General features: G+C 41.9%; 2 protein-coding genes across 2 annotated transcripts in view; one reads left to right on the forward strand and one right to left on the reverse strand.

Annotated features, from left to right (window-relative positions):
- The first annotated feature begins 380 nt into the window (after positions 1-380).
- COA6 (cytochrome c oxidase assembly factor 6) lies at positions 381-10657 on the forward strand. The gene is made up of 3 exons (XM_019651802.1): positions 381-603; positions 1077-1235; positions 10389-10657. The coding sequence occupies exons 2-3, from the start codon at positions 1092-1094 to the stop codon at positions 10482-10484; spliced, it is 240 nt and encodes a 79-aa protein (XP_019507347.1). The 5' UTR covers positions 381-603; positions 1077-1091; the 3' UTR covers positions 10485-10657.
- Positions 10658-15200: 4543 nt separating this feature from the next.
- Positions 15201-20449, reverse strand: part of TARBP1 (tRNA guanosine 2 -O-methyltransferase TARBP1) — an 82600-nt gene continuing 77351 nt past the window's right edge. The window contains exons 22-26 of the mRNA XM_019651797.1: positions 19902-20073; positions 16746-16937; positions 16441-16565; positions 15878-16014; positions 15201-15536 (exon numbers count right to left, since the gene is read on the reverse strand). Of these exons, the coding sequence (XP_019507342.1) occupies positions 15353-15536; positions 15878-16014; positions 16441-16565; positions 16746-16937; positions 19902-20073 (810 nt within the window). The 3' untranslated portion in view covers positions 15201-15352. The remainder of the gene's footprint in view (positions 15537-15877; positions 16015-16440; positions 16566-16745; positions 16938-19901; positions 20074-20449) is intronic.

The following is a 20449-nucleotide window of genomic DNA, read 5'->3' on the forward strand; positions in this document are numbered from 1 at the left end:
GGGGGGAGGGAGGGATCCCTTTTAACCTAAGACGCTTGCAGTGAAGCCTTAAAGGCTCGTGAATGATTTGTCCAGCTCTCATCCCTAAGGTGCAAACTTCCCCACGAAGCTGCCCCGTGAGCAGGGCCCGCACCTTAAGCCTTCCGGGCGGCGCCGGGCGAGATGTAGAGAGACTTACATTCGCAAAACCGGCACAGTTCGCCGCCGTTGTGAAAAACCGCGAGGAGAAAAGCATCGGATTTTACCAAAGCTAAGGCCAAGGCCGCTCCGAGGACCCAGCGGACCCCATCCACTCCCCACCTCCACAGGAACCGCCTCCCTCTGCGAGCCGGCCGGAAGTCACCCACAAGCGAGAGAGCGGAGCCGGAAGTCCCGCCTCTTGGACGTAAACGGCAGCCCGTAAGGGTCATTGCAAGGCCGGCAACTCCGCCCTGTGAACTGCTTTCTTGTGGTGAGTTCTTCGCCTCCTGAGCCCAAACCTGCGGGCGAGGCGACCCTCCGGCGACGCGGGGACTCGGCACCGCGCCCTCCTCTGCGGTGCGGGGCGGCGTGACCCTTTCCTCCGGTCGGTGCCGAAGAGAACCGCCTCTGGCAGGCGGAGAGGTAAGTTTGCCGTTGACTCGGCGGGGAGCTGGTGTGGTGTGGACTCGGGAAGGTCGCCGACTCTCCGCGAATCCCGGGTAGACGGTAACTTGTCCTGCTCGGTAATTTTGCCCCGTGCACTCATTTGGAGAGCAGGTTGGTTCGAACGGCACCTGGTAAAAGGCGCACCGCTACCCCCGTTTTATCGGTGGGGAGCTGGGTGGAGTAAACTAGTGAGCGACCCTCGGTGAACGGCGAGGGCCGGGGGCCTGACCTCGGCTTTCTGAGACACGCCGCCCCGCGGTGGCTCCAATAACAGACCGCAGGCGCTGAGAGCTCCCCGGGTGCCGTTGCTTGAGAACTGATTCGTTTCAGCTGCACCATTCAAATCCCGAGGCATAACTTGAAAAGCGGAGGCTGGAGGGAGCCACAGTATTGTTTTCCTTGCGTTCCCTGGAGAATTTGTTAATGTCAAATGTTATCTTGGCCGACAGCTTGAGCTCAGTAGGATGGCAGCCCCATCAATGAAAGAAAGGCAGGCTTGCTGGGGAGCCCGGGATGAATACTGGAAGTGTTTAGACGAGAACACAGAGGACGCTTCTCAGTGCAAGAAGTTAAGACACTCGTTTGAATCAAGTTGTCCCCAGCAGTGGGTAAGCCACACTTGGATGTGTTTCTGTTTGCTTACGGTGTGAGTGGTAGGCTGTCTCAGGCGTCTCTGAGCAGCACAGAAAACCCTGACTGGTTATCCAGGCTTGTTTTATGTACTTGCATTAGGCCAACCTTTGGAGAATGTCACCTGACGCTTTAAAGATCACTGAAAAAACAAACACATGAACTTACCCCAAAAATTCCAACCCACTAAATTGGTAGACTTCTCCAGGATCTTTCTAAGGGGTAAAATTTCACGTTGGGCGGGAATCGGTAAATTCATTGGCCTAGAGCTGCTGTCGCAAATACAGTATTACCAGTTGTCCTCCCCAAATTTTATATACCCGAAGTGTAACGAAAAGCGTTTAGAAAGTAAAAGTGTCCATATGGTAGATTCTGCCAGCAGCTGCCTCAGTGCCTGCCTGGCAGGTGTTTCTGCTCTGTATTGCCTGTCCTTAGTATGGGAGGGGGCTGGAAAACAGAATTAACTTAATGGAGCTTAGTCAGTGATTCCTCTGTGAGTGCCCGACACTCTTCACCAGTAACTTTTAAGATCAGTACACCACGGTGTTGCTCTCAACTTTCAGAGGAGGCAGCTAACGCTCAGAGCATCCAGGTAACTTGCTTGGTATTGGTCAGTAGGTGGCAGAGCTGTAATTCTGTCAGGCCCAGCTGGCTGATGTGGGACTTGAACCTGGATGTGTCTGCTTTTTCACTGCATCGTGCTCCAAAATATACCACGTAGTTAGAACACATCATTTTAGAGGCGAAATGGCTTTGGCATCTTCACCCTCTCACACCTCACATTTTTAGATGAGTTGACTGAGGCTTGAAGGAGGCCACAAGAAGAGTGTAATGGAAGTGGGGTCATATTGGAGGGCTAAGCTGGGAGTGAGTGCAGTGAACAGACATTGCTTTAGATGACCTCTTCATCTGTAAACCAGCACAATGCAGCCAATCTCATGGGATTACTGTGAAGCTCAAATGTCTAATTTGACATGTAAACTGAAAACTGATAAGTGTGGGGCTTGATGCTTGGATTAGATAATGATTTAAGCAAAAAATGGTATAGCTCTCTGGTTTTCCCATTAGGTTAACAGTAACTCCTGGTTTAAGAAGTAGGTGGGAAATACAAGTTTGGGCTAACATCAAACCTAATTCCTTTAAGGCCTTAATACCATTACTGCCTTTGCTGTCCCCTTCTCGCTCTGCACTCTCACCCCGTGGTCACTGAGAACAGGGAAGGACTTGGGTGCCCTGGGGGTCAGGGTGGGACGGATGAGGAGCCAGCCCTTTGAGTGAGTATAACTCATGGTCAGAGTGTTGGCAGATTCCACCCTGATCCCACCCTCATCCCACCCCTACGTTTTCCCAGGAGAACTTGTCACCATGAGATCTGTCTTTTGACAGCCCAACTATGATTTTCTTCTCAGGCTGCATGTCAGAATTGTGTGGAGATTCTTTTTTAAACAGCTATGCCCCATCCTTCACCTCAGATCTATCAAATTTCTAGAAATCGAACCCAAGCTTCTTTTAAAAGAGCTCTGGCTCTACAGGTGACTCTGGCGGATAACCAGGGGTGGGAATCACTGTCTTAGCCCCTCTGTAAGTCACACTTTAGCGCTCTTTTTTTTATCTTCTCTCCCATTACACCCAACTGCTGTCTCTCCAACCTCGTGGCTAGTAGACCCTCCCCACCCTTCTGTTCTCTGCATCTTCTAGGTGCTTCTTTATTGTCTCATCCACTTGGACACAGGCTGAGTGCCGTGCCGTGAGGGCCCGCCCTCTCTCTGGCCACTGCGTCCTAGCCCCAGCTAACATTGAGTACATGGCCTACGCACCTCAAATGCATCGTCTCTGTCATTTATTCCTCACAGTCACTCTGTCACCCGGTTGTGTAGAGGAGGGCACAGGTGCACCGAAGTGAAGTTCTGAGTAGTGCAGAGCCAGGATTTGGGCTCATTAGCGGTCTGAGTCCACACGCCATGCTCTTCCCTGCTGCACACATACTTCCTGTGCGTGTCACGCAAGAAAAGGATCCATGAAAAGAGCTTGCACAGCCTCATGTTCTAGAAACATAGTCATAATTCAACTTTATTTAAATACAAAAGCCCTATCTCTTTGGGTCCTTTTCATTCCAAGGGCAGCAGCTACTCGAGCTGAAGGAACAAGTGCTTTCCTGTGTCTTTTAACTGCTACTGCCCCCTAGTCCCCTTCTGTGCCACTCACTCTCCCCAGCCACTCCTATCTACAACCATAGCCTGAAGTGCCACTTAGGAGTTGATGCCCAGTCTGCACCTCCAGGCTGGCCCTTTGTCCAACTCCAGAAGCACCTATCGAGCTTTCTAGTTGGATGTTCACAAGGTCCAACCGTGACCTTTGCATATACAAGACTGACCTCTTCCCCAGCAGGCCTCTGTGCCCATACTCCCCAACATCCCCACAGCGGTGTCAGCGTTCACTGCATGAGTTACTGAAGGAACGTTCTCGGGGAAGCTGACTGACACAATAGCCCTGCAGTGGGGACGGGTCCAGTGTGTTTAAGGAACAGTAAGAGAAGAGCAGAAGTTAGTGTCACGGAGGTGATGGGAGGCCAGGGATAGTGGATGCTACTCTGAGTGATGTGGGAAGCCATTCGGGAGCTTTGAATTGGGAGAAAGGAGACAGGTGAGGACATGAGAGGGTGACAGTAGTTGAAAAGTTGGTGGGATCAGCGGGTTGTTGGCATCAGGGTCCTGGAGGGAAAGTGAAGAGGTGGTGGTGGCCGGAAAATGGATGCCCAGAATTGGAATTATGGGAGGGCTGGGTTCGTTGGGAAGGACAGGTCTAGGCTTTGATCCTGGGTGTCAGGAAGTTTGGAGGACAAGATTGCTGACAAGGTCAAAGAACAGAGAGGGCAGGGGATTGGCAGGGTCAACCACGTTTAAATCAGCCGAGTTATGACAGGAGTATTGTTGGGGAAAATGACAGCGATCTGCAGTGACAGATGAGTCCAGCAGCGAAGGGGACTGGGGAGTACACCAGTGTCCTAGTTGACTCCTGCGGCGTTTACCTACGATAGCCACTTCCATTAAACCGTTTCCTTCCGCGTTGCTCTCTGTTCCAGTCCGTAACTGAGCTCTTTCCCAGCCTGCGCCTCGGTCCTTTGCTCCTTTTCACCTGTACTTTCTCCTTCCTTGTGGAAGTCTTAGCCAATAGCCATAGAATGGAAACGGAAAGGTTTTCCAGAGCTGTGTGTGAGGAGGGGGAGAAGTGGAAGTATCCTTCCAGTGCATTCTGTATGAGCCATTTTGTTTTCATGAGCCTTCATTTTCACTCAGCCTTGTGAGGCACTGTTGTATCTTTTCAGTGGGAACTAAGGCTCAGGAAGGTGAAATCATTTGTTCAGCTAACCAGTGAAGCAGTAGAGAGGGGATTTGAAGGTAGGTCTCTGATTCCAAAGTTTGTTCCTTTACTTAGCTGAATCTACAGCCAAAGAATAAAAAGTAAAACCACCAAATAGACAAGTATTTACAGTGACTACTTCCATCATAAAACACTAAAAATACAAATTTGTTACATAATAACTATGCCAAACAACTAATAAGCTAGCTGTCACAAGAGCAATTAGTTTTGTAGCACTCAGCGTGTCCCTTGTATAGCACTCATCAGTCTAACTCATATACCGGTCCTATTTAAAGTCTCCTGTTGGTTCATAACTTACGAAGGAGCAGGGATCAAGTCTGTCATTCTAGCATCATCCAACAGCCCTCCACAAATAGAGCAACCACACATCCAAGATATTCAGAGGTATTGATCCCAGGATTAATGGCAGATACTGCCTTTTCCCTGTAAACCTTTGAAATGTCTCACATTCCAAATGCTGACATTCACACTACCTCCTTGCATCTCATTTAGTGACTTAGAGGACACTCGCATTGTGTGCACACAGCGCTTCTCAGGAAATGCCTGTTGATTCATTAGCCTTTCAGAGAAAGGGCCGCATGTTGAGGGTCCTTGACTGTTAGTTGAACGAGGTGAAGGCTGGGGAGCAGAGCTTTTCAGGCAGAGCACGGGGTGTGCAAGGCATGGATGCAGGAGGCACATTCAGTCCTGTATGGCTAGCGTTTCAGGGGCTCTGGTAAATTCAGGACAGACGGATGGGCAGAGATTAAGCCATGAATGGCCTTGTCTTAGGAGTTCGGATGTTGACTTTGAAGGCAATAGAGATACTTTAGAACTTTTGAACAAGCAAGTGACATCAGATTTGGGTTTCAAAAAGACTATGCTTGGCAGCAATGTAACAGGCGGATTAAGAAAGGTAGAGAACACAGGTAAAGAGCTGTCAGAACAGTCCCAGTGAGCGGTGATGAGGGCCTGTGGAGACCAGGAGGGGGAAACAGATGTGACAGTCATTGAAATACTAGGTTCTGAACAAGTTGGGACTGAAATGTCAACGGGGCCTCTACATGGAATTATCCGTTAGGCTGCTGGTGACAGGAGATACAGGGATCTCCTGATTTGCCACGAAAACATCAAGGCCAGTGCCACTCCCTATCTGGTGTCCCTTATGTAGAATGGCCATCCCAGCCCAGTCAGCCTGAGACCACCCGGTAAATCTGTAGTCTGACGGTCATATTTATTAACATGCTGTAACCAGGGACACCACTCAGAGGAACCGTGGGCATCTCACCAACCAAAGGGAGGGAGTTATTAGGATTTGGGGGCAGGGTGGAGTTCAGGTAAAGTGAAAGAAGGAAGCTGTGTTCTGGGCTCGGGACAAAGCAGTGCTGTGTACAAATAGGTAATTCAGTGTCAGCTCTGGATTGAGAAGTGGACCTAGGGTCCTGTTTTCTACAAGGATAAAAGCTGAGTGTCATGTTCAGAAACCCCTAATTTGAAGTCCTGCACTTGGGTAAGAAGAGATCAGGGCTGCCTGTGTGACAGATAGAGTGCCTTAGATCCTCCAGGGAGAAGGGGGGCTTTCATTCTTACTGATAGAGACACATCTTCCAAGTGCAAATTTCTGATAGTCTCTTCCTTTAGAGAACAAGGTTTCCTGGTGAATCAGAAAGCAGTAGTCACTCCAAAGGGTGTGTTAGGAAGCCCCACAGCTGTCGGCTGTCCTGTGTCTTGGGAGAACTGTGGCTGCGTATCTGCCAATCAGCCCAGCTTGACACTGGGCAGGTTTTTACATTCTCAGCCTAAGCTCATTTTCACTTACTCAGCTGCCATGGAAATTTTTAAGAATTACATTCTTGGAAAAGCGTTTAGCTAGTGTTTTCTATTCTGACAAAGAAACTGCATTTGCCTGTGTGCAGAGCAGTCAGACACAGACACTAATGGTCTGTGGTTGGCCTTCATTTTACTACTTCAGGATGTGGGGCTTTAAGATACTTCAAATTCCCTACACAAGAGGAGGATATAAATAGAAATAATAAAATGAAATCTTCAATTTATTGAAGTTTTACCATTAATTTACTTATAGTTCATAAATATAATTTTTAACTATGTCTTGTCTCCTTAAGTGTATGTTTCTGGATGAGATAAACTTGATAGAAATATCATGGCTGATGAATGACAAAATTTATTGAACTTAGAGTTGATAAGAAAATCTTATATGATTTTAAATTCTCTGAACTTGCATGGCAAGTTTCACATGTCTAAACACATGTACATTCCTATTTTTAATTTTAATTTTCATTTAACCTATTCCCACCTCTGTCAGTCATCAGCTTTTTCTCTGTATCAGTGGATCGATTTGTATTTTGGTTTTATTCATTTGTTCTGTTTTTTTCCAATTTCACATATAAGTGAAATCATATGGTAGTTGTCTTTTCTCTGACTTACTCTAGGTCCTTCCATGTTGCAAACGGCAAGATAATCACTTTTTTATTACTGAGTAATATTCCATTGTATATGTGTGCTACATCTTTATCCAGTAGTCTACCGATGGACACATAGGTTATTGCCATATCTTGGCTGTTGTAAATAATGCTGCAATTAACAGGGTGCATATATCTTTTCGAATTAGTGTTTTTGTTTTCTTTGGATAAATACCCAGAAGTGGAATTGGTGGATCATGTGGTAGTTCTACTTTTAATTTTTTGAGGAGTCTCTATACTGCTTTCCATAGTGGCTGCACCAATTTGCCATCCCACCAAGAGTGCATGAGTGTTCCCTTTTCTCCACATCCCCACCAACTTTTGTGAATTATTGACTTTTTGATACTAGCCATTCTGATGGGTGTGAGGTGATATCTTATTGTGGTTTTGATTTGCATTTCCCTGCTGATTAGTGATTTTGAGCAACTTTACATATCTCCGTTACTCATCTGTATGTCCTCTTTGGAAAAATGTCTATTCAGGTCTTCTACACGTTTTTTAATTGGATTGTTTGGGATTTTTTGGTGTTAAGTTGTAGGAATTCCTTATGTAATTTGGATATTAACCCCTTATCGGATGTATCATTGGTGAACGTCTTCTCCTGTTCAGTAGGTTGTCTTTTCATTTTGTTGCTGCTTTGTGTCGCTATGCAAAAACTTTTTGCTATTGTCCCATTTGTTTTTCTTTTGTTGCCCTTGCCTGAGGAAACATATTCAAAAAGATGCTGCTAAGATTGATGTCAAAGAGTTTACTGCCTATATTTCCTTCTGGGAGTTTTATAGTTTCAGGTCTTACATTTAAGTCTTTAATCCATTCTAAGTTTATTGTTGTATGTGTAAGAAAGTGGTCCAATTTCATTTTTTTGCATGTATCTGTCCAGTTTTCCCAGCACCACTTATTGAAGAGATTGTCTTTACCTCACTTTATATCCTTGCCTACTTCATCGTAGATTAATTGACCATATAAGTGAGGATTTATTTCTGGGTTCTCTATTCTGTTCCGTTGATCTATGTACCTGTTTTTATGCTAGTACTATATGTTTTAATTATTATAGCTTTGTAATATGGTTTAAAATCAGGGAGCATGATACCACTCACTTTGTTCTTTCTCAAGATTGTTTTGGCTATTCGCGGTCTTTTGTGGTTCCATATGAATTTTAGGATTAGTTCTAGTTCTGAGAAGAATGCCATTGGTATTTTAATAGGGATTGCATTGAATCTGTATATTGCTTTATGTACTAAGAACATTTGAATAATATTAATCATTCCAACTATTTGTATCCTCTTCAACGTCTTTCTTCAGTGTCTTATAGTTGTCAGAATATGTCTTTCACCTCCTTGGTTAAATATTAAATCTATTCCTAGGTATTTTATGCTTTTTGAGAAATTGTAAATGGGATTATTTTCTTAGTGTCTCCTGATCATTCATTACTGGTATATAGAAATGCAACAGAATTCTATATGTTGATTAAGTACAGTATTACTTAAGTTGATTAAGTTAAATAAATTCAGTAAAGTATCCTGTAACTTTACTGAATTCATTTATTAGCTTTAATAGTTTTTTGGATGAGTCTTTAGGGTTCAGTATATATAGTTATCATGTCATCTGCAAATAGCGAGAGAAATTTTACTTCTTCCTTTCCGATTTGAATGCCTTTTTTATTTCTTTTCTGACTGCAGTGACTTCTAATATATGTTGAATAAAAGTGGTGATAGTGGGCATCACTGTCTTTTTCCTGATCTTAGAGCAGGGGTCTGCAAACTTTTGAAATGGAAGAGCCGCCAAGTGTCAGCAAACTGCGGCTTGCGAGCCACAGGTTCTGAAGTAAAATTGAAAATGAAAATAAAACTATTATAGTTTCATTTATAAAGTTTTTGAAGGATATTAGTCACATAACGGTTATTATGTAAAAATATATTTATGGCTCTCAAATAATTTTTAAATTGTTGTGAGGGACAGGATTGTCTCTTCCAGGAATCGGCAAACTTTTGAGATGGAACACACCCAAAGAGCCACATGTGGCTCGTGAGCTGCAGTTTGCCGACCCCTGTCTTAGAGGAACAGCTTTTCACATTTGAGTATGATGTTATCTGTGGGTTTGTCATATATGGCCTTTATTATGTTGAAGTATGTTTCCTTTTTCACCACTTTGTTGAGTTTTATCATTAAAGAATGTTGAACTTTGTCAGATGCTTTTTCTGCATCTATTGAGATATGATTTTTATTTTGTTATGTGTCAAATTGATGGATGTATGTATGTTGAACCATCCATGCATCCCTGGAATAAATCCCATTTGATCATGGCATATGATCTTTTTAATGTATTGTTGAATCCATTTTGCTAATATTTTTTTGAGAACTTTTGCATCTATGTTCATCAAGGATATTGGCCTGTAAGTTTTTTTTCATGTCTTTGTCTGGTTTTGGTGTCAGGGTAATGCTGGCTTTGTACAATGAGTTTGGAGGTGTTCCTTCCTCTTTGAGTTTTTGAAATAGTTCAAGAAGGATAGGCATTAATTCTTCACGTGTTTGGTAGAATTCACCGTGAAGCCCTCTGGTCCTATATTTTTGTTTATTGGGAGTTTTTGCATTACTGCTTCAATTTCATTGCTACTAATTCGTCTGTTTAGATTTTCTATTTCTTCATGGTTCAGTCTTGGAAGGTTACATGCTTTTAGAAATTTATCCATTTCTAGATTGTCAAATGTGTTGCCATATGATTGTTGACAGTTGGTTGTAACTTCTATTTATGATTTTATTCACACTCTGTTTTTCCTTGATGAGTTTGGCTAAAGGTTTGTAAAGAACAGTTCTTAGTTTCATTGATTCTTTTGTATTTTTTTTATATTTCTATTTCTGCTATGATCTTATTTCCTTTAGTTGTAAAGATATATTGTTTATTTGGAATTTTCCTTCTTTCTTGAGATGGGTGTGTATAGATATGACCTTCCCTCTTAGAACTGCTTTTACTGCATCCCATAAATTTTGAAAAGTTTGCATTTGTCTCAGGCAGGTTTTGATTTCCTGTTTGATTTTGATTACATTTCTTGAGGAGGTTCATAACTTACTCAAATACTCAACAGGATCTGTAACCCAAAAAGGTTTAGGACTCACTGACATACACCCTCTTTCAGGATTTTTATACATCAAATGAACTGATTAAAAATGGTTCTAAAATATAAATCACATATGCCACTTACACAATGTAGGTTGAATAATTTGTTACACTTAATTCTATGCTTTTATCTAAGCTGCATAACTTGGCCTTATTCAACCCTTTTCTCTCAACAGATAAAATATTTTGATAAAAGAAGAGACTACTTAAAATTCAAAGAAAAATTTGAAGCAGGACAATTCCAGCCTTCAAAAACAACTGCAAAGTCCTAGGCTGTTCTTGAACTTTTCAGAAAGGTTGAAACTATGCTTTCTGGACATTCAAAAATGCTCCATTCACTACCGGTGTTGTTTTGAATCATAGTTTAACATCAGTACTTGTATATATAAATCTTAATTAAAATGAAGATTCCATCATTCAAACTATGAAGAACTGAAATAAAAAGGTATGAAATATGCTTAGTTTTAATTTAGTAATAAATCTATTTTAAGAACAAAAAGCCCATTATAAAAACACATGTACTGTTTTTGGGGGATTTCAGGATGGTTAGTAGGCAAATATATAGATATAGGTAGATACTGAAAAAAGTAGGTTGTTGTGCTGCGAGTTTTTTTGATACAGGCACAAAAAAGTGAGGATTAGAAAAACTTAAGATATACAGAAAAAATAATAAGGACCATCTACTAAAAACTTATAGCTAATATAATGATGAGACAATGAATGCTTTTTCCCAAAGTCAGTTACAAGGTAAGGATATCCTCTCTCACTTCTATTCACCGCTGCACTGGGTTCCTAGCTACTTCACTGAGACAAAAAAGAAATAAGCATACAAATTAGGAAGAAATAAAACTGACTGTAATCATAGAAGCTATTATGATTTTTTTTTTTTTTTTTGAGCCATCCTGCTACCTGTTGGCAGCTCAGCGGCTGCTCAGCTCGGGCTGGACTCGAACTGCTGTTGCTCAGACTCTTGAGCGAGCTCTTAACCAACTGAGCCATTTGGCCGGCCCTATTATGATCTCTTTAGAAAATCCCAAAGAATCAATAAAGAAGCTCCTGAACTAATATAATAAGTGGCAGGAAACAAGGTCAATATACAAAAGAAAACCATATTCCTGTATACCAGAATGAACAAATTGGAATGTAAAAGAAAACATACACCATTTACAATAGCATTAAAAATTTTTTCCAAGGAATACATCAGTATAAATCTAACAATATGTGTAGGACCTATATGCTGAAACCCACAAAACACTTGAAATTAGAGAAGATCTAATTAATTAGATGCCTTGTGTTCATGGATTAGAAGAGATAAGATATTGTTAAATTCTCTCCAATTTGTTCTATGGGTTTAATACAGTCCCAATCAAACCCAACAGACTTTTGTAGATATTAACTATTAACAAGCTGACTCTAAAATGTGTATGGAAAAGCAAAGGACCAAAGCCAAAACGATTCTGAAAAGAACGAAGTTGGAGGACACTTATTAGGTGATTTCAAAAATTTTGAAACTACAGTAATCAAGACAGTATGGTACTAGCAGTACTGGCAAAAGGAGAGACACGTAGTTTAATAGAACAGAGTCCAGAAATATACCCACACAAATAGTCAACTGAGATAAGACAGAGGTGTAGAGTCATTCACGGGAGGAAGAAGAATCTTTTCAACAAATAGTGCCAGAAAAATTGGACATCCATACACAACAAAATGAACCTTGACATTTACTTTACACCTTACTTAAAAAATTGGATCATAGACCTAAATATAAAACTTCTACAAGAAAATATGGAGACAGTCTCTATGACTTGGGGTTTGCAGATGTGAATTTTTAAATAACATCAGAAGCATAATTCATAAAAAATAAGTTGGGCCTTATCAAAATTAAAATTTTGCTCTGTGAATGATACTAAGAGAATAAAAAGATAAATTACAGACAGGGAGAAAATACCAGGGGTGCCAAAAACTGCATACATATGACTTGTATTCATTTTTTGTTAACGGTGTGTGTGTGTGTGTGTGTGTGTGTGTATATATATATATATATATATATTACAATTTTAATACAGTTTTTTCCTTTCTTAAAATGTGTATACATTTTTTTAGCACCCTCTGTATTTGCAAATTACATACCTCAAAAAGAACTTGTATCCAAAATAAAGAACTCTTACAACTCTTAAGAAACAAACAAACAAAAATCACCCAAGTTTAAAAAATGGGCAAATTATGTGAATAGTAGATATTTTCACACAGCTCTTCAATGTTATGAATAACTAGTATTTAATATGAAAAGATGTTTCATATTATCAGTAGAGGAATGCAGCCAAAAAGCATGATGCTCTATCACTACTCGCCTATTAGAACGGCTTCAATAAAATTGACAATATCACATGCTGCTGAGGATGCAGAACAAACTCATTCCCTGCTGCTGGGAACGCCAAAGGCTTTATAAAGCCCCCTTCAGTTTCCTGTAAAGTTAAAATATATACTTAGTTCTGACCCAGCAATCCCACTCCTAAGTATTTCACCAAATTAACTGAAAACCAAACCTGTACATGAATGTTTAGAGCCACGTTGCTCATAATTGCCCCAAACTGGAAACAACCCAGGTGCCTGCAACAGAGGACTCCCTAAACGACCTGTGCTACGTTCATACACTGGAATACCACTCAGCAATAAGTGGAAATGAACTTGAGTCACCCAACAACACTAGAGAACTTTGCTACGTGGAAGAAGCCAAACCCAAAAGACCACGTATTATATGCTTCCATTTATACGATTCTGGAAAAGGCAAAACTAGTAAAACACATCAGTGGTGGCTGGTGTGTTTGGGAATGGGGAAAGAGGAGCATACTCTTGTGTGCTCCGTGAGTCTGCACTTGTCAGAACCCACAGCACCGTACACTAGAACAAGCGACTGCGTGCACGTTAAATAAGTGGACCAGGATTTGGGAGGGATTCCAGTGTAGGATGCAGCTGTGGTAAACGAGTCTAACCATATTACAAATATGACAAACGCACTGGAAGTGGCAGGAAAAGAAGGGGTTGGCCCAAATAATTTTGAAAATTATTTTTGTATACTGTAAAGGTAAAGAAAAAAACCCGTACAAATTGCTAATTTCACAGGGATATGGTTTAGCAGTTGTTGAAACAATAATAACCATATTTATGTCAGAAAAAGCAGTTAAAAATAAGCAGAGGTGAATACTAGAATTAATCTTGTGTTGGGTAGCGTCAAAGTTATAATAAGGATTCACGTTCACACAACTGCAGACCTTACATTTTGTACACACGGGCTTGCACACCGAGAGGCCCCCGCTGTTCGTGGAGAGGCCTTTGGTGCCACTCCCGCAGCAACGAGCACATCCGGCACCCAGATCTTGGTTTCTAATATTAATCTCCAGTAAACGGAACCAGTGCTCCTTGGAGAAATGTCGGATTCTAGAACTGGGGCAGGGAAAACAAAAGAACAGCCTGGAGCATTGTGTAGTGGCAGAAAGTAAGAAAGTGCTAAAAAGAAAAAAGAATGGGAGCGTGTCAAAAAGACACAAGAGCCAGCTATCCACACTGACATAAACATGACTGAATAAAGGACAGCTCTTCCTTACAGAAGAATTCCAAGGAAAAAATGTAGAAGAAATACAGAATATCATCATTAGAGCACTGCAGAAATGACTGCTACAGGGAGCAGGCTGCTGAGGAGAAACCGTGGATCAGCATAGCCTCCAACCAGCTCCCAAAATAGTGTTAACTGCTGTGGTAGTTTCAACAGCTGCCCCCAAATTTCTTCATACTCCTCCCTTCAAAAGATAAAGCTTATTTTACCTACCCATGTATGCAGAATAGGCTGACAAGGACCATGGAAAGGGAAAAACAGCAACTTGCCAGAGAACAAGTGGTGGAGGTGGTAAGTCATGCTGAGATGCGATGGGAAGGGCACCTCAGCACCAGTATCCTTTAAAAGCCCCGTCCGTCTGAGCATGGAAACACAGCAGACAAACCCCGATTATGAGACTAACAAAATACCTGACCAGTACTCTTCCAAAGTGCCAAGGTCATGAAAAACATGGAGGATACGTGATAACTGAATGCAATGCAGGGTCCAGGATTGGCTCCTGGAACAGAAACAATATTAGTGGGAAAGCGGGAAATCTGAATATAGAGCAGATCTGTAGTCCAGTGAACAGCACCATCATCAGTGTTAACCTCTTAGCTTTGATAAATGTCCATGGTTCTGTAAGACCCTTTTAGAGGCATCTGGACTATCCTTGCAACTCCTCAGCAAAACAAAAATTATTTCAATAAAACTACAGAAGGGAAAACATACAGGTAACAGGCTCCAAAATTTAAATATTAAAAAGGACCCAGACATAATTGAAGTTCATATCTGGATAGTGATTAATAGTTACCATTAAATAATGAAGTAATCCCAATATCAGACAAAGAACAGAAGCGTGAGGCAGCCTTCATGTGCCCCGGGACACGCAAGAGTAGTTCTCCTTTGGGCCCATGTTGACAGCTGTCAGAAAATAAACTATTTCTAACCACTATTTGAACTCTGAGCAAAGGTGTCATAGGAACATTTTCCTTAAAAACATACATATGATTAGGGCCTATAATTTGTTTAAAAATAAACTAAAGCTTATGACCTAAGCATTATGACTTTTATAGAGCACATTTCCTCCCTGGGAATAAGTAGCTACAAAGCAGAAGAGGCCCACTGCGCCTCACACAGAACCTCTGCTTCCAAACCCTACGCCCCTTTATGACGTATGGTGAGGTACTCCACGCCCCCTTATGACGTAAGGTGAGGTACTCCTTGCCCCCTTATGACATAAGGTGAAGTACTCAGATCAGAGCAGCTGTAATTCTGCCTTACTCCCATCATAGACCCCATTTCTGACAATATTAGTTTCTGGGAAAGAAATGATCTTTTAAAAATACATTGTTTGATTTCCACAATTGCTTAAAATATTTTACTAAGAACGTGGTACAATTTAGCTAAAAATGTTTATTAAAGGGGACAAAAATATAGTATATTTAAGGCACATGAAAAAGTTTTGGCATTAAACTGCAAGAAAAAATTACAAATTATTACAGTAAGTTCAGAATCTGTTTCATTTGTCCAAACTAGTAACTTGTCTCAGAAAAGGCACGGACTTGGTGACGGGTCCCCATGGCACAGCAGCTGCTGTCTGGTGTATTCCCAGATCAGCAGGGCTCCACTCACGTGGACGTTAAGCGAGCGGATGATGCCCTGCTGAGGGATTTCCACACAAACATCCAGCTGCTGGATCAGATTTGCTGGAATTCCTTCACGTTCATTTCTGATGAAAAACAGAAGGAGGGTTAGTTTTCTTGTAATAAGCAATTTTTTTTCTCAGGTATTCTGTTAGAAACAGATTAACAAAATGAAGTAAGTCTAAGTTACCAGGAAAATAAGAGTAACAAAAAGATTCAAGGGTCAATTCTGTGTTCACCTGACCCCCCCAAACAGGTAAAATAAAAGGAAAACTAGGGAGGCTATCCACAAACATTACAAGTCAAAGGTATAATATTAAGTGCCAGTATAATATTAAGTGAAATAATAGAAGTCTAGGTAAACTGTAAAATTTCTGAAATATTTTCGAGACTTAGACTATATACTATCCTCAGGAGAATTTCTTACCCCAACAAGAGGAGAGATTTCTCAGGAAAGCAGTACTGGGTGAGGTCTACACTTTTGGCAGTTTGTTCCACACCAATGATGGTGTAGCCTTCTGATTTTTTCTGCTGCAGATAATCAGTCAGCTGAGGTGGTTTTACCTAATATTAGTTTTAAAAGCAGAATGTTAAATCAGTTACAGCCCTACCTGGAGTAAAATCAGAGTTTAAAAAGAACATTTTTATTAAACTAAGCTTGTTTAAAAGTCTTTTAAAAGGACAACATTATATACTATAAACAAGAACTCCCAAGATCATAGAAATTTATAAAAATTACTCCCACATCAATAGTGAGTTGCAGCACACTTTTTACAGAAAAGAATTCTACATTACTGATAATTTCTAAAAATACAACCATGTGAAACAGAGGAATAGGAGAAAAGACGGGGCTGTATTTTACTTGAAGTATTATTTTTAAACTATTAAAGGCTGGACTCCTATAAATTACTGCAGAGGACTGACACATGGAAATAGAGTACTACATGCAGATTTAGCAAATAAAACGTGAATAAATTACTTTCCACCCACCTCCACTAAAGGAAGCCACTGTTCAGCCGAGACACTGAGGTGCTGGAACTGCCTGTCGTTGACGTACTGGAGACTGGCGACCACGAGGGCCGAGGCCCCGAACACCTCACAGGTGCGGCACAGTCCTGCCCAGAACAAGCCCATGTCACTGTCTCATCGAAGGCTAAGCACACTATGTCCCTCACACCCCCCTGAAGCTCCCTGAGAGGGTACACGGAGAACAGAGAGCCGAAAATGGCTGTGGGCTGATTAAAAATTCCAGGATCAAAGATTTTAAGCAAGCCCATGGAATACTACTGTTTTACCTCCTAAATTGGTTGGTTTATCAATGAGGGAGGCCACCACAATCAGTCTGCTCATGGACTTCCCAAGCTTGGCAGCACGATCTGGAAACACTAGCTCCAGGTCTAAATCAGGAACACTGCTTTTCCATGGGGTGATCTTCTTCTGAACATCAGTCCACTCGGGTTGGTTATCCACTTCGCCTGAGTTAGAACCTGGGAAGGAAAATAATCCCACATATAAACCAATCCCACTCCCCCTCTCTCTCTCTCACATACTGTGTGTGTGCGTGTGTGTGCGTGCGCGCGCGTGCGTGCACATGTGTGCACACGTGTATGTGAAGAGTTTAGAATGAAATTCATTAAAGAACTTAGATTCAGACACAACTACCATTTTCAATAGTAATTTTAAGTGTTCAGATTCAATTCTATAAAGCAATATACTACAACATTGCATGAAGATAAAAGACATACTTTTTTACATTTTAGCATACCCAAACTTGGGAAACATCTTAGAATCCATAGGATGTCATAGTTTGCTAGCATTTTTTTAGAGGTATATAAAATAATGGTGTATCTTAAACAACAGTGTATTAGATTAAAATTTTCTGTAGAAATATATTCCCGAAAGCACTAGTCTTTACCTTAAATTACCTTACAAATATTTGGGGTAACGTTCTAAACTGAAGGCTATTCTCTCCCCCAGTTGATGAGGACACGATGTTACTAGCCTGCCTGACCGCAGTACAGGACGGAGACCACCCTCCATGCTCTTCCTCAGCCACCCCACTCCAGCCTGCTGACCGAGCAGCCAGAAGCACTTAGCTTACTGGGGATGGAAGAGGGATGCTAGTAACTATACCACAGGACTAGTGAGGGCACACTTACCCAGAAAAGAGTTATTAATGTCAGGGGGGTGGGGCAAAGAGGAAGACCCGGGAAGGCTTGAGAAGGGAAGCGATGGTTTGCAAGGCAGAGTTGGGGGTCCAGCACACTGTAAGTACTGCATGTGCACAGAAGAGTGGAGGGCGGGGCAGACTAGGTACCACGCGTGCACAGACAATTGGGGGGCGGGGCAGACTAGGTACCCCATGAGTGCACAGACGTGGAAGGGATGACTCGGCAGCAGTGTGCTGGTGTAGCTCAGCACGCAATGGATGGAGGGAGGTGGCTCTGACCAGATCACAAGGACTTTGTATAGGTTGATAACTCTACAGATAGGAGCCACTAAAGAGCTTTACGAAGGAGGGTAACAGAACTGGTTTTGTGTTTTAGAAAAATCCCTCTTGAAAGAAATGTAGAGGGAAAGTTGGGGCTGGAAAACCATTAAGAGGCTTTTGCACGAGTCCAGGCAAAGACAAAGATGGTTCAAATGAAGTCACTGCAGGCGGAGCCGCGGAGGAAGGAAGCGGAACCACCAAGACTGGGTGACATGTATGTGACAGAGACACCACTAACCAAGTTACAGAGAGGGGCAGGTGTGGCCGAAAGGTAAATTCAACTCGGGTATGTTGAGTTTAAAGAGCTTATGGAATGTCCAGTATGCTCGGGAAAGAGGCCGGGCAGAGACAAAGAACTGAAAGTCAGTTATCTCTGTGGTGGCTTCAAGTTGTAGAAATTAATAAAAGTGCTTGGGGAGAGCATGTGGGGTGAGAAGAAAACCAGGCCATGAAAACACTGCAGAGACACTAACATTAAGTCTCGGCATAGAAACTGTACTGCGAAGTCCCTCTCCCAAAAGCAAACCAACCAAACAAACCGAACAAAAAGCTAGCTCTTTAGCCGTTCCCATCCAGCTAACCTCGTGTCTGCTCCACCCCAAGGCAGAACTCAGACCAGCTGTCCACGTGCTGTCCCTCTGCCTGCCAGCCCCTGCTCGGCCACCCCAGTCAGGCTGTCCCCACCACACTGATGAAACAGCTCGTCACTGTGTCTCGCCTCCCAGCCTTCACGTTTGCTTTTCTCTGTTTGGGGAAACCTCTCCCCAGGTCTTTGCTGGACTTGCTTTCACTCCACTTAGGTCCCGCTCAATGTCAGCTCATTGTTAGTGTCTTTGTCCTGCTTTATTTATTACTTTTTTGGCAGCACTTTTTACTTACTACCTAACATCATCTTACATATTTGTTTGGGGTTGTCTCCCCTGTAAGAATGTAAGCTCCAGGAGGGCAGGGCCTTGGTCTGTGTCTAGCACATAGGAAGCAATCAATAAACCTTTGTTAAATAATAAATTAGGGTGACATGTCTTAAGATGCATTAGTATCTTAACCAAAAGTAGGTGATAAAGAATGAGCTTCCCCAGAACTCTCCTCCAAACATGCTGAATTAAAATCTAAGGGTGGGACCCAAGAACCTGTACTTCTAACAATTTGTCCAAGGGCTTCTGGAAAACATTACAATTTCAGAGAACTACAAATATAAGGGACAAGAGGAGGAACTCATAAAGGAGAGTGAGAAGAGTCAGATTAAGGAGGAAAATCAGGATAGTATCAAGCTGGGAAATACTACATAAAAATCAGGTCTACTCAGGTTTTGTACGGAAAGACAAAATTTCTGATTAGCTAACAGAAGGTTCAACAATGGACATGGGTTAGGGAGAGTCAGAACGAGAACACATTGTGACATGGCGGGAATGTAGGCTACTACACAACTAAGAAGAGTAGTTGTGATTTTAAAACTGGGTGGGGGTTTAATCCCTGGATTTTTAGGGCAGCTTGGCTGTGAAGGGGGGAGGAGGAGGAGAGCAGCGGAGGGATACGTGGGTCCTGAAGGAAGCCGGGGAAAGATGAAGTGATGTCCAGCCAGACTGAGGAGGGACGAGAATCAAGAGCTGCTTTCTCCCTAAACGGGACAAGAAATTTCATAATTTGGTCCTTTTTAAAATCTGTATTTGTACAGAAGTATGTAATAGAAAAGCAATGAATATTAATAATATTGCAAAGAAAAGAGAAGCCACTAGCTTTCTTTGATAAAACAGGTCAGGCTCTCTCTGGCTTTCTATAGCAAAGCTTTCAACTCAAAATACTAGTCAAAGTTACACCACATTTTTTCACTGTCTTCTCTTAAGTGGGGGGCAGAGTTCACCACATCAACAAAAAAGTAATATCAACTACCTGTTCTAAGTAACTTAATAAACCTAACCGAGTCAACAGTGGAAAAAAATCAAACAGACATTCTTTTTACCTATGTCCTGCTGAGCCCAGTCACCGGGCGTCAGTTCACGAAGCTGCGTTGGAGAGAGGTACCACTGAAATCCTGCGTCTAAAGCGATGTCAGTGAACCTGGTGAATTTACTAATGGCAATCCACTCGTCTTCAACAAGGCCTGAGAGGCGTGGCAGGATGTAAAATATGGTCTGAAAAGAAAATTGTAAAACCTACATTTTTTTCCCTTAAAAATAAATACATGTTTAAAGTACAACTTATAACTAATATATTCTCCCAAACTATCCTATCTGATTAAATTACACACTTTCATTTCTATCTTGTAGCAATTGTCTATATACATTTATCATCTTTTCTAAGAAATTCAGCGGTTAATTTAGGAAATTCTTGAAAGCAGGCAGATTTTCCACTCTGGTATTCCTAACAGTATGTAATAAACCACCATGCTCTTAATAAAAGCAAAAGTGTTTGAAATTAATCAGTATTGGTGTTTGACAGCATTTGGAAAAATCTGTTGATCACCGCCTTCTCCATAAGCAATCAAGTTCAAGCTCTTTTGATGTGAAA

The sequence above is a fragment of the Hipposideros armiger genome, unplaced genomic scaffold, assembly GCF_001890085.2.
Source record: "Hipposideros armiger isolate ML-2016 unplaced genomic scaffold, ASM189008v1 scaffold_167, whole genome shotgun sequence".
In the NCBI taxonomy this organism is placed as follows: Eukaryota; Metazoa; Chordata; class Mammalia; order Chiroptera; family Hipposideridae; genus Hipposideros; species Hipposideros armiger.

Bases quoted from the DNA above. Each gene is read 5' to 3' on its own strand.
- COA6 (XM_019651802.1), top strand. From the start codon at position 1,092: ATGGCAGCCCCATCAATGAAAGAAAGGCAGGCTTGCTGGGGAGCCCGG. The intron at 1,236-10,388 runs GTAAGCCACACT...TTCTCTCAACAG, and splicing joins CAAGTTGTCCCCAGCAGTGG to ATAAAATATTTTGATAAAAG.